The 12,490-nt window shown below is 40.0% G+C and overlaps 1 protein-coding gene across 1 annotated transcript in view; it reads right to left on the reverse strand.

The window, feature by feature from the left end:
- The window catches only part of cep170ba (centrosomal protein 170Ba), a 31,221-nt gene that overhangs the window by 8,887 nt on the left and 9,844 nt on the right, over positions 1-12,490 (reverse strand). The window contains exons 6-9 of the mRNA XM_063007781.1: positions 7,106-7,216; positions 6,038-6,511; positions 4,683-5,224; positions 4,428-4,598 (exon numbers count right to left, since the gene is read on the reverse strand). Coding sequence (XP_062863851.1) covers positions 4,428-4,598; positions 4,683-5,224; positions 6,038-6,511; positions 7,106-7,216 — 1,298 coding nt within the window. The remainder of the gene's footprint in view (positions 1-4,427; positions 4,599-4,682; positions 5,225-6,037; positions 6,512-7,105; positions 7,217-12,490) is intronic.

A 12,490-nucleotide genomic window follows, 5' to 3' on the forward strand; every position in this document is an offset into this window, starting at 1 on the left:
CTGAAAAGAACAACTTGCGGCTTACCACACTGTGTCACTGCCGGTGTGAACACAAGCTGAATCAAAGTAAAAAGGCCTAGCCAATGTTAAAGAATTCAGCTTTAGGCTGGCATGTTTTGGATTTTGTTTTGTTATATTTTATGTAATGTTAGCAGTTATGGCTGTTTATATGACATGCACATGGTTCTTCAAAAAGTCTATTTACAATTTCTATAGCACCTAAATAGCCATGCATTTGATCTGTCTTGAGAAATGCCAATGCAGTGTTCATTTTCTACATGAGTGGTTTTCTGTTTGCTGCATCTACAAACCCCAATGCTTTATTAGGTTCAACTTTTTCAAAAATGTCTCCCATAAGATAAGATAAAATTGCAGAAAAAATAGATTTAGATTTAATGATTTCATGGCCGCTCATGTGGCGCCGTGGGAAAATACGCTAGCACACCAGAGCTGGGCTTTCAAATACATCATATGGAATCGTATACAAATACATCGTATTGCCATCTGGCTGGGCTGGGCGGCTATATGAACAACGTTTGGCTGTTGTACATCCAGGGAAGGAAAATGCCAGACAGGGACCTCATAACTCATGCAATTACAACCTCTGCTGGCTGATTGATGGCGTCTGCACAGAGTAGAGGAATAATACTGATCAGGGTGTGGCTCTCCGTGCACAAGGCTGATCCGCATATGAACTCGCCTCGTGCAGGTGAAAAGATGCAGTCGGCTACTGCGCACGTTTCAGAGGGAGCTTGTGTCAGTTCGCTCTCCTCAATCAGGGCGGCGGTCAGCACCAGTAGAGAGGAAGCATAACGCAATTGGGTAAAAATTGGACGTGCTAAAGATCAGGAGAAAAAGAGAGAAAATGCATTTAAAAAAGTCTCTCATTTGGTCTGCCCACAATTTGGTCTGCCGAATTGGGGCAATGTAAGATATTATGCTCTACTGTTAGCCTGGTTTGACAGATCTTCTTTTAACAAAAAAATTTTAAGTGAGCCTTGTGTGCCCTGTGTGGTCACTTTCAAAAACAAATGCCAACCTAAACAAGAAATCCTTATTCCTGATTCTTCTTGAACTAATTTTCTTTACCCATCACCAAAGATCCCAAAGGAAAAAAGGTAAAGGTCTACTATAGATACCAGAAACAGCTTTCAGTGTTAGGAGCGTTAAGGAAATGCTGCTGCAAAAAGCAAAAACGAAAGCCAAGCACCCGAGAACAAAAAAGCTTTTGCAATACAGTATTAATACTGATAAAGAAATTGGTAGATTGTAACCACATTATATTATATTACATTGCACAGCACTAAGAAAATTACAGTTTTGCATTTTTAGCAGAGATTAGATCATACATCTCATGTGCTCCACCATTATCTTGTAATTTTGGTGCAACAACAGTGCCAACACTAGAGTAGAGCTTCAGCTGCTGAAGCAACCACATTTTATTTAAAATGCAAGCATTTGAATATTCTTTTTTAGGAAAATGATATATTATTATATGATTTTTTTGTTGTTGTTGTTGTATACCATTATGTTTTATGAACATAAACTGTGTTACTGAAAACTAAATTAAAAATGTGAATTAATAAAAAATAATTATTTGCTCTAGGGCGACTGGCAGAAGCCAAAACATCTGTGAAAACTAGCCAAAAAATAGGATTGAAATTTGCATAATGTTTGTGCCTCTTACTCTGCATGTTACCTCCTGTTAAACACTCGTGTGTTATCAGATCTCATCAGATGCTCTCTTAAAATAAGTCTAATTTTTGCTTATTTGAATATAGCCTAAGATTTAAGACTAATAACGTACCATTATATACAAATTGAGGGGATTTCAGACCATGTCGGAATGCACAAGTCTTGGTTCTGGACAGATTAACATTTATAATCCCTAGACGTTTTGTGTATGGATGACATTACATTCAGACTGTCTTAAAGACTAAGATTAGAGTCAGTCACGGTACCATACAGTTCAGATCAACCACAATTTAAGCAAAAATGCAGAATGACCTGTTGTCTTCATGTAAACAGACACCGACATTTCTAATACACGCTTGACTTTTAATGGAAAAATCATCAGGCATTTGAGCCAGTGGTTGATTGGTTAGTTTACAGAGACAGACCCATACTACCAAAATTTAGGGCCCAGGTGTAATGTTACCTGTGCCGGACCCGTGCTTGGGTCGTTTAAGCCTGGATTATGGCCCACTGCTGGGACAGGACTACTCTCAGTTAATGTGAGTCTATCATGGTCCTGCCTGTCACCCTCCACAGGCTTATACACTGTTGCTGCGGAAGGCTGACTGCTGTACTCTGAACACTCACCAACACCAAACACCTGTCAGGAACAAAGCATGCATGGCTGGGTTTAGCAGAAAGCTTTGGGAGCTGAGAGCAACCTGCATGATTTGCATAATCAATCAGGTTTCAATGCTGCAGCGAGATTGCTAGCAAATGTTTGCTGAAATCAGGAATAAAAAGGAAAACATACATGAAAAGGCATTTAAATAAATGTACAGACTGCTTTATACATTCACACCACCCACAGTAAAACACCACCACTATTACTTTTTTTGAAACCAACAAGTCATCATGATCACCTAAACACACCCGAGCAGGGGTTGGGAGCACACAGGTAGCACAGCAGTCTAATATGTTAGCCCATCAGCTAATAGTTAAGCTAACTCAGTAATGGAGGAACATACGGGGTCTGTCTGAAAACCTACTGAGCTCTCTACATAGACAGCATTTTGTGTCAACCTCTGCATGCTCCTGAGAAGACGACTTGTTGGATTCTTAGATGCCATAAAATGCTGCCTACTAAGGTGCCTTATTTTGAAGCAATAATCTGGCTGAATAATGAGGGAGCAGCTGATGCGTTCTTAATGGTGAAGGCAATCCCAGCATTCAATGTGGCACAACTTTTCTTACAAAAAGTTACAAATGTGGCTGATGCATGCAGACGAAGGGAGTTCTTTTCAAATGGGGTAAAGGTATACAAGTGTCGTTTATTTGCAAATTCAGGCTTGTCAGTGACAATTTAACCATTTTGGGTACAGAGGGAGTTGTTAGCTGGCATGCTAGTGGGTTGTGACGCCTCAGCTCATTGGTTTGAATGTCCTGAAGCAAACTGTGTTAGCTTAGTAAGCAAAAACTGCAGTGATGTAATTGCTGTCTAAGTTGTGTGTCCAAATAACCTGCCTTATAAGTTTGATGTTTTATTAGAATCATCCCTACTTAGGCAACTGCCTAGGTAGGCAGTGGGCAGCAAGGCAGCTCACTAGGTTTTCAAACAGACCCACAGCGTGGTGTAAGCGTCTGTGTGCAATATGGGTGTAAGAATCCACTGCTGACTGGAGTAAAAAAAAAATCACCTTGCACTAGTGTTAGTCTGGGGGGATTGAAAGGATGAATGTAAACTTTTACTGGTTTACATTTTCATTGAAAGGGAAGTCCAAACCCAAACATGTGACTTGTATTCCTATTTGCATGTCAGACAATTTAAGAGACGTTCTATAATAAGCCCACCTGCCATGGAGATCAGTGGGATGGCTTGGTTACAGAATCGGGTATTTTTGCTTTGACAAATATGTCTGGCAGAAAGCATAGAGGCACCGATGACTGGGGTCCCACATTCATCCTGTTGAGGTCTAAGTGTCTCATTTGGCAACCTGCCTCTTTATTGAAACCGTGATGCTGGGTTCAATCTGGTCAGTATTTTTTTGCTGGTGCATGTGACCAGCACACTTGGAACTCAGCAGGTGCTGCTGCCCTTTTCTGGGAAATAGCTGTGTCAGTTGGTGGGGTGGGACGCCGATCACACATTACTGTCCCTGGCTTGTTTTAAGTTTCTTTCCTCATTTTCTAAGAACTGGGTTATCACAGGCGCTCTGAGCAGCGTGTCATATTGTGACAACCAGTTATTATTTCTGCGCTATCCCTGTTCGTTCCACATTCTCTGTTGTGAGCTGTGCATGTTTTTGTGCTGGTCAGCAGAGATCGTAATTGCCCCAACATTGAGGAACCCTGTTTTAGGCATTGTCCTTTCCCTTACAGAGACACAGCCAATTGTGTATCTGTGTAGATAGTAAGCTGAGATTCAAACTTGAGAGCTTAAGATGCAAAGCTACAGCTTTTTGCCTAAAGTTGTGCAAGCTTGTCAGACAAAGCAGCTCGCTTGATAGGCTGCTACGAAAAAGCACTGTTAAAAATAATTCCTGAGGACAGGGATAAATGCCCAACTTCTATAAAGCAGAGAGAAAACTAGAACCCAAGCCAGCAGCCACTAGGACTATGACTACAAAAAAGCACCCTGTGAAACAACATCTCTCAAATGAGTCAATGTTGTTCTAACATGTTTTGCATTAGAAAAAACCTAAAAGCTGTCTGGTAAGGTGGACAGGCCTACACAGCAAAAAAATGAAACATACCTGATCAATCATCTTACGCGCCTCATCAACTTCTTTATCAAGACCCTCTGTCTCGATCGTGTAGGTTCCAGCATCACTCAAACTGTCCTCTTCTTCCTGCCTGGAGCTATGAGTCTTGATGTCTGTGCTGCCGGCAGGTGTGGATGTAAGCAAAAGTTCTAGGGACCCCTGCTGTTGAGAAGGTGACAATACATGAGTCTGATCCATGGCATGAGGTTGAGACAAAGAAGGAGGACTACTTGCTGGCATACATACTGAGCTGGAGGGCTTCTCTGAGGTGGCAGTGGGATTGTTTTTGAGGAACTCGGCTACAAAGTCCATTGCCAGTCTGGACTTGCGACCCACGCTACCGAACGGTTTGGAGGTAGCTGAGCGGGAGGAAAAGTTTAAGGTGCTGGCTTCAAGGTCACTCTTCTCCCTTCTCAGAGATGTAGCTCTCTGAGGACCATCCAAACCTCTAGTGTACCGGTGAGTGGGAGTGTGGTATGATGAGACCGACTGTTCTCCAGACTGGACTAAACTTCTAGCCTTTTCCGACCTCCGCCTGGAGACAGCATGAGATTCTGGAGGAGACGTGTGATTGGAAAAAGGTTGTGAATGCTTCATGCTCATATCTTCATCGAGGAACTCGATTACATAAGCCTGCTGGGGCTCCTTTTTGGCTTGACTCTGGCGTGGTGTTGAGCTCATAGGAGGTTCTTCTCTCTCGGGGGGAGTCAAAATTCGAAGTGGGATGGGCTCTGTTAAAAGCTCTTCAGAATGAGAGGCAGGATTCTCCAAGTCACTCTGTAGTCCATCTAACAAAGACAGTAAAGTAGTGCATTAACACTAAATGTTATGACCAAGTAAATGATTTCCTTTAAAGTCTCTATTTTTTATTTTATTTTTGCATTTTCTCCCCATTCCCTGCCATATCCAATTCCCCAGTTGTAACATCCTCATATGCTGCAGAGCCACACTTTGACCGAGCAAACCCGCAGACTACCACACACCCCGTCTGACAAGCATACAGTCGCAGACCACTTCTTTTGTCACACACTACAATTTTTTCATTACATTACATTTTCATTCAATCTAGCTGTATCCAGTTACCCAATTGCATTACTACTGATGTTGAACCCTACTCTGACTGAAGAAAACTGTGCCTAACACATGCCCCCTCCGACACATGTGTAATAGCCAACTGCATCTTTTCACCTGCACAAGGCGAGTTCATATGTGGATCAGCTTTGTGTGACACCCTGATCACATTATTCCCCGTCTCTGTGCAGGTGCCATCGATCAACCAGGAGAGGTCATAATGAGGAATCTCCTTTGGCATCCTGCCCTTGAACAACCAGCCAATCGTTGTTCGTGTAGGCGCCCAGTCTGCATGGGGCAGAGCTGAGATTCTAACTAACAAGTTAGAGATGTCAGCTCTGGTGTGCTAGCGTGTTTTACTGATTCAACGATCTCTTATGAAGGCACTTTGCCTGTGAATGAATTTATATGAATATGAATTGACCTTCACATACAAATGTATTTTTCTAAACCACATTACTACTGTAAAATCTTTTCTATTATATTTTACCACTCAGATTTGTTTAATGCAGATCTGCATTGATTTTTACCTCTTAGATTGTTGTTAGTGCAAAGGTCACTTTCGGTGCTGTAAAGATCCCCAGACCTGGACTTCACTCCCATCATGCTTGTGTCACTCTGTACAAGCCAATCAGCTACCTTGCTCTCGGCTGATAGCACCTCTGTCGGAGTGGCCACCGAGTCCTTGCTGGGATTCTTGTGCTGGCGGATGGAGAATTTTGTGACGTGGTCTTTGATTTTAATCTTTCCTGGAGTGCAATCGTCAAACTCTATGGTGAATGAGGCATGACTCTGCACTACAGGAGGGGTAGGGGGGGCTTTGTTGTCAGTGTCTTTCGTGGGAATGACTTGAATCTCTTGCTCTGAGTTTTTGGGTCTGGACTGCAGTTCCTTAGTGCTAATCTCAAAGTAACTTGCATCCTTTCGACTGGGAAAGGCTGATATTTCTTGATGTTCAGAGGAGGGGATGATGTTCTCTTGCACTGAATCCTCCCTCTGTTTTTCTGTGACAAGATATAGAACATAAAATTGGTGTGATATCTCTATATCAAAAAACTGTAAAAGTAATCGCCCACATTCAGATTTTTGCAATAAATTATTTGACATTATTGAACGTATTACATATTAACTTGCTAGAATATATTTGTACAGTATTTATTTAGTTACTATACACTCATATCACCCTTGGTATGTGTTGTCTGTAGATGACTGTGCATGTTAAGAGTTTTACCCCTGCATCACCCGAGCACCTTATCTGCTGCTTAACCTTAAATCTTATTCTATTAAGCCCATAGTGAGAGGACCGAGAGCTCACTGCACTTAAAGTTTAAGTTGGAACACAAAGTTGGATCAGATTTAATCCGCTGAGCCAGAGGAGGGAGATTTTGGTCTACCACAGAGAAAAGAACAATAGACCCACTTATTTCAGCTTAGTGAGCTCGTAATCCATCCCGAGTCATTTCTGTTTGGCCTTTAAAAAGCAGAACTTTCTGTACTTAATGACCCCTTTTTACTACTCATTTTACCAACAAGGAGATTTATTTCTTTATTACATCAAAGACAATATTACTATTTTATTTTTTACAGTTTGTAGATACCTGTTGCTGTGTGATTGGCTGTTGATTCGCTGGATTTACCCTTGTCCTCATCAGCATCACCCCACCATGAAGGTTTGCCATACAAAGGGGTGGGCTTAAAAACTGGAGCCTCTGTAGCAGAAGAGAGAGACAAAAAAGATTAAAATAAACTGTACCTACAACTTTCACATTTGTTTTTGCAAATAAAGGACATGATGTTCTCTAGAACAAATAGGAAAAAGTACAATCCGTGCTGTTACCAATGCAAAGTCAGGAACTCATGGTATGGGGGTGTGTTGCTCCCAATGGCATAGGTAACTTGCATATTTGTGAAGGCACCATTACTGGCAGTGACTACATGCACATTTTGGAGCAACGTATGCTGCCATTCAAGCGACATGTTGTTCAGTGTCGTCTTTGCTTGTCTAAGTAGGACAAAGCCAAGCTACATTCTGCACGTGTTAAAACAGCATGGCTTTGAGAGTGCAGGCACTCATAGCTAATACGCCAAAGCATGGTCATTATAAAAATAAAACAATTGCTTACCAACAATGACAAGGATATTTATTTATTGAAACAGTATATGCAATTATATACAGATCAGCCATAACATTAAAACCACCTCCTTGTTTCTACACATACTGTTCATTTTATCAGCTCCTCTTACCATATAGAAGCACTTTATAGTTCTACAATTACTGACTGTAGTCCAGCTGTTTCTCTGCATGCTTTTTTTTAGCCTGCTTTCACCCTGGACCACTACAGAGTGGGTATAATTTAGGTGGTGGATCATTCTCAGCACTGCAGTGACACTGACATGGTGGTGGTGTGTTAGTGTGTGTTGTGCTGGTCAGTGTCACTGCAGTGCTGAGAATGATCCACCACCCAAATAATACCTAATCTGTAGTGGTCCTGGGAGAGTCCTGACCATTGAAGAACAGGGTGAAAGGGGGCTAACTAAGCATGCAGAGAAACAGATGGACTACAGTCAGTAATTGTAGAGCTACAAAGTGCTTCTATATGGTAAGTGGAGCTGATAAAATGGACAGTGAGTGTAGAAACAAAGAGGTGGTTTTAATGTTATGCCTGATTAGTGTATATATAACAGTGGCAATTTGGTGTTTCTGTTTCATTTTCTGTTATGAGTCATTCCAGTGAAGCATGTTGGATACACAAGAGACAACTGCCAACTGCTATTTACTAATCCAGGTTTTAATCTAGTCCAGTGCTAGCAGCTGGGCAGGACCAGGCAAAACCCCGTCATTAATACCTCGGCTTTATACACCACCAGTCTTTTAGAGGGCCTGGAAGTATATCTGAGCTCACTGAAAGCTGCACATGTATGCTAGTGTTTTATTAGTTCAGCTCTATGTAAAGAAATAAAAAGAATGTTTGAAAAATCTTCACGCATTTAAGAATGATACTTTTAGCAAGGTATAGATGAGATGACACTAAGACTGTTATTATGGCATTAATTAAAAAGGTTACAACAACCAGAAATGTAATAAACCTGCCTGGAAGATAAAACATGTATTTTCTAGGCCATATGCAGTGAGGAGGATGGTTTGAGGGGCAAAATCTCTTCAAGAATTAGTTTAATTGGTTGTAGTTTTGCACTTTATTATTGGCTGTTTGTGTACTGAATTAAAATGTTATATAGAATCGAATGCCTAGAGGTCTTTTATAAAATGTTTATTACCAACAAATCTACCATTTTATAGTCTGTTGTGCAAAGGTCTCACATTTTAAATGTGAGACAAATAAAGCTTAAAAAGCCTAAAATAGACACACAAACCAAGTGCAAACTATGCATTATTTTAAATGTAAATAAGAATTTATTAGGGTTCTCCTTCAGCAATTGTTATTAATCAACACAATATCAACACAAATGGCAATCTTATTAACAACCCTAGGCGGTGATGTAGCTGCACTGTGTCAAAGTGACTTGTTTATACACATAATACACAAATGGTATTTTAATGAATCAGATCTGTGTTTTAGAGCACAAGTAACAGGAAGTTGTTAGATTACCTAACTAAAATACTAAAAAAATTAAAAGGGGGTGTGGGGGGAGTGCTATTAAATTATAAGCTAGACTAGACAAAGCTAGGTGGGTAGCTAAGGTGCAGAACACTAAAATAGAACATTTAAATATGCATGGTTTAAGAGGAAGGATGAATGCGTTAAGCTCGGGAAACAAATGTGCACTGAGTGCACGCAAGCTCTGAATATTCTTTATGAGCAAAAGACTTGCCCAAAACCACACCTTGTTCATTCAATCAGAGGAAAAATTCATCTTGAGGTTATTGTCTTTGGTGAATGCTCATAGAACAGGCTAAGATGCTGAATGAGTAACACAGATGCTATTCGGAAAGGATTATTTTTCCACACGTTTGTCACTAATGCTACTGGACAATGCCTAGAATTATGACTTATACTTATGAAATAACAAATCGAAGTGGAAGTTGAAGAGAGAGACCCAAGTGTAATGACCTTACACCTTTCATGAAGATTATTAACTTTACTTGGATCTAATGTCATGTTCCCTGTAATTTATGGCATTATCTGGGTATTATGATCGAGTCTGTTTATACTTTCTTTTCTTAATATTTTTAGTCCACCTTACATGATGAAAAAGTACATGAATTATTATTATACAGTGGCTAAATACCACTAATTTTTACAAACGCCATAATTCATAATAGCATAATTTTAGACACATTTTATTTCTGGTTGCTTAATTGGCTTTATACTTAAAATGGAATGTCCAACAAGCTCATGGTCAGGTGTCCAAATACTTTTGGACATATAGTATAGCTCTAGAGATCAAAAGTACAATCCAATGGAGCATCAAAACTTACATTTTTTGGTTTATTACCCCAATCCTAGTGGTAACTGGCAGACTGGCACCGACCCCAATTCTAGTGAGAGCGAGTCATTAAGGCCACACTCGCACCAGCCCACATGCCAGAATCGTGTCGATGCCAATATACCAGCACCAGCCCACAATTTCAGTAAGATTAAACACATAATGACAGACTCATACTAATCCTAATGAATTCTGCCTTGTCATTCTCAAGATATTACACGTTTCTTATCCAACAACGCCCACATTAGCGGAGAGCTGAACGTAAGTGGAGGAAAACTAAACTTCAAATCCACTATGATCTCTATAAGCAAAGCCTTTGTAGTTTTAACTCTGAGTTATGCAGGGCTAGACAGCTGCACTTCTCTAAGATCATTAACAGGAACATCAACAACACCCGCACTCTATTCAACGTGGTCGACAAGCTTACAAATCCTCCAAAACGGATCACACCAGTACTTCTGTCCACAGAGAAATGTAATGAGTTTGCTCATTTCTTCTGTGAAAAAATCAAAACTATTAGACTGACCATCAACGCCACTCAGTCAAATGATGAAACCATGCTGCCCCTACAGACACTTAGAAATAACATGACTATTATGTCACAATTTAATACAATAGACCAAAAAACACTGGAGAGAACAGTTCAGCATCTTAAATCATCGATATGTTGTCTCGACATACTGCCATCTGAATTTTTTTAAATTATTTTTAACTCTGTAAAAACTGATTTGCAACAAATAGTTAATGGCTCACTAGAATCAGGCGTTTTCCCAAAGTCACTGAAAACAGCTGCCATTAAGCCATTCCTAAAAAAGAGAACTCTGGATGCGTCTGTGTTAAACAACTACAGGCCGGCCTCAAATCTTCCTTTCATAGCCAAGATCATTGAGAAAGTTGTTTACAATCAAGTCAGCAGTTTTTTTAATTCCAGTGGTTATTTTGACAAATTTCAGTCAGGCTTTCGAGCTCACCACAGCACTGAAACGGCTCTCATAAAAGTGTTAAATGATCTACGGCTGAATACTGACTCGGGTAAAATATCAGTTCTGGTTTTACTGGATCTTAGTGCAGCCTTCGACACTGTAGATCATAGAATACTGCTGGACAGGTTGGAAAACTGGGTTGGACTTTCCGGAAAAGTCCTTAATTGGTTCAGGTCTTATTTAGAAGACCGGAGTTACTTCGTCACTATTGGCAGCTGTGAATCTGACAGGATGGCTAGGACATGTGGAATCCCCCAGGGATCAGTTCTCGGACCTCTTCTGTTCAATCTTTATATGCTGCAATTCGGCCAAATGCTACAGGGTAAAACCATTGATTACTATAGTTATGCAGATGACACAAAGACCAAAACCAAAAACCAAAGACCAAGTCCGAAATCTTGGCGTTCTAATAGACTCAGATCTCACATTCACCAGCCATATTAAAACCATCACCAAAACAGCCTTCTACCATCTTAGAAATATAGCCAAAATCAAGGGTCTAGTGTGCCAACAAGACCTAGAGAAGCTGATCCATGCTTTTATCTCCAGTAGGGTGGACTATTGTAATGGTGTCTTAACTGGACTTCCCAAAAAGACCATTAAACAGTTACAGCTCATTCAGAACGCTGCTGCTAGAGTTTTAACTAAGACGAAGAGAACTGAGCACATCACTCCAGTTCTAAAATCTCTACACTGGCTTCCGGTTAGTTACAGAATAGAATTTAAAGTGCTGCTACTGGTCTATAAATCACTGAATGGGTTCGGCCCAGAATACATCTCAGAAATGTTTAGAGAATATAAACCCAGTAGATCTCTTAGATCCATGGACTCAGGTCAGCTAGTTGAGCCCAGAGTCCAAACTAAACACGGTGAAGCAGCATTTAGCTGTTGGGCTGCATATAACTGGAACAGACTGCCAGGAGATATTAGATGTTCCTCAAATGTAGAAATCTTTAAAAAAATCCAGGTTAAACATTTTTTCTTTTTTCTTGTGCCTATGATTGAGCTCATTTTATCATATTTCTTTTAGTTTTTCATGCTCTTCTAAATTGTAGTGTATATTTTACTATATTTTCTTTTAGTTTTCATGTTCTTAATTTTTTATCTCTCTTGTTTTAATTTCATATTCCCTAAATTGTAGGTTATACTTTACAATAATTTCTTTTAATTTTTCATGTCCTTTATTTTTTTTATCTCTCTTGTTTGAATTTCATGTTCTTAATTGTAACTAAATGTTTGCAAGAAGTCTTTCTGAGGTTTTAGATCTCAGGAATGTTTTAATGCTTTTAATTAATTTTTTCTTCCTTATGTAAAGCACTTTGAATTGCCACTGTGTATGAAAGGTGCTATACAAATAAACTTGCCTTGCCTTGCCTTGCCTTGCTGATGTTCTTTTGACCAGTGACAAACCTACACAGGTACCAGCATCTGTGCACTGAGCAGCAATAAAACCATAAAGCCATTCCCTGACAACTAGCCACATGCAAATGAAGCAGGCTAGTATTACCTAAGAACCAGAGGGCAGATGAGAATGCAAAGCAAATGTTATGAAAC

The sequence above is a fragment of the Trichomycterus rosablanca genome, chromosome 13, assembly GCF_030014385.1.
Source record: "Trichomycterus rosablanca isolate fTriRos1 chromosome 13, fTriRos1.hap1, whole genome shotgun sequence".
NCBI lineage: Eukaryota > Metazoa > Chordata > Actinopteri > Siluriformes > Trichomycteridae > Trichomycterus > Trichomycterus rosablanca.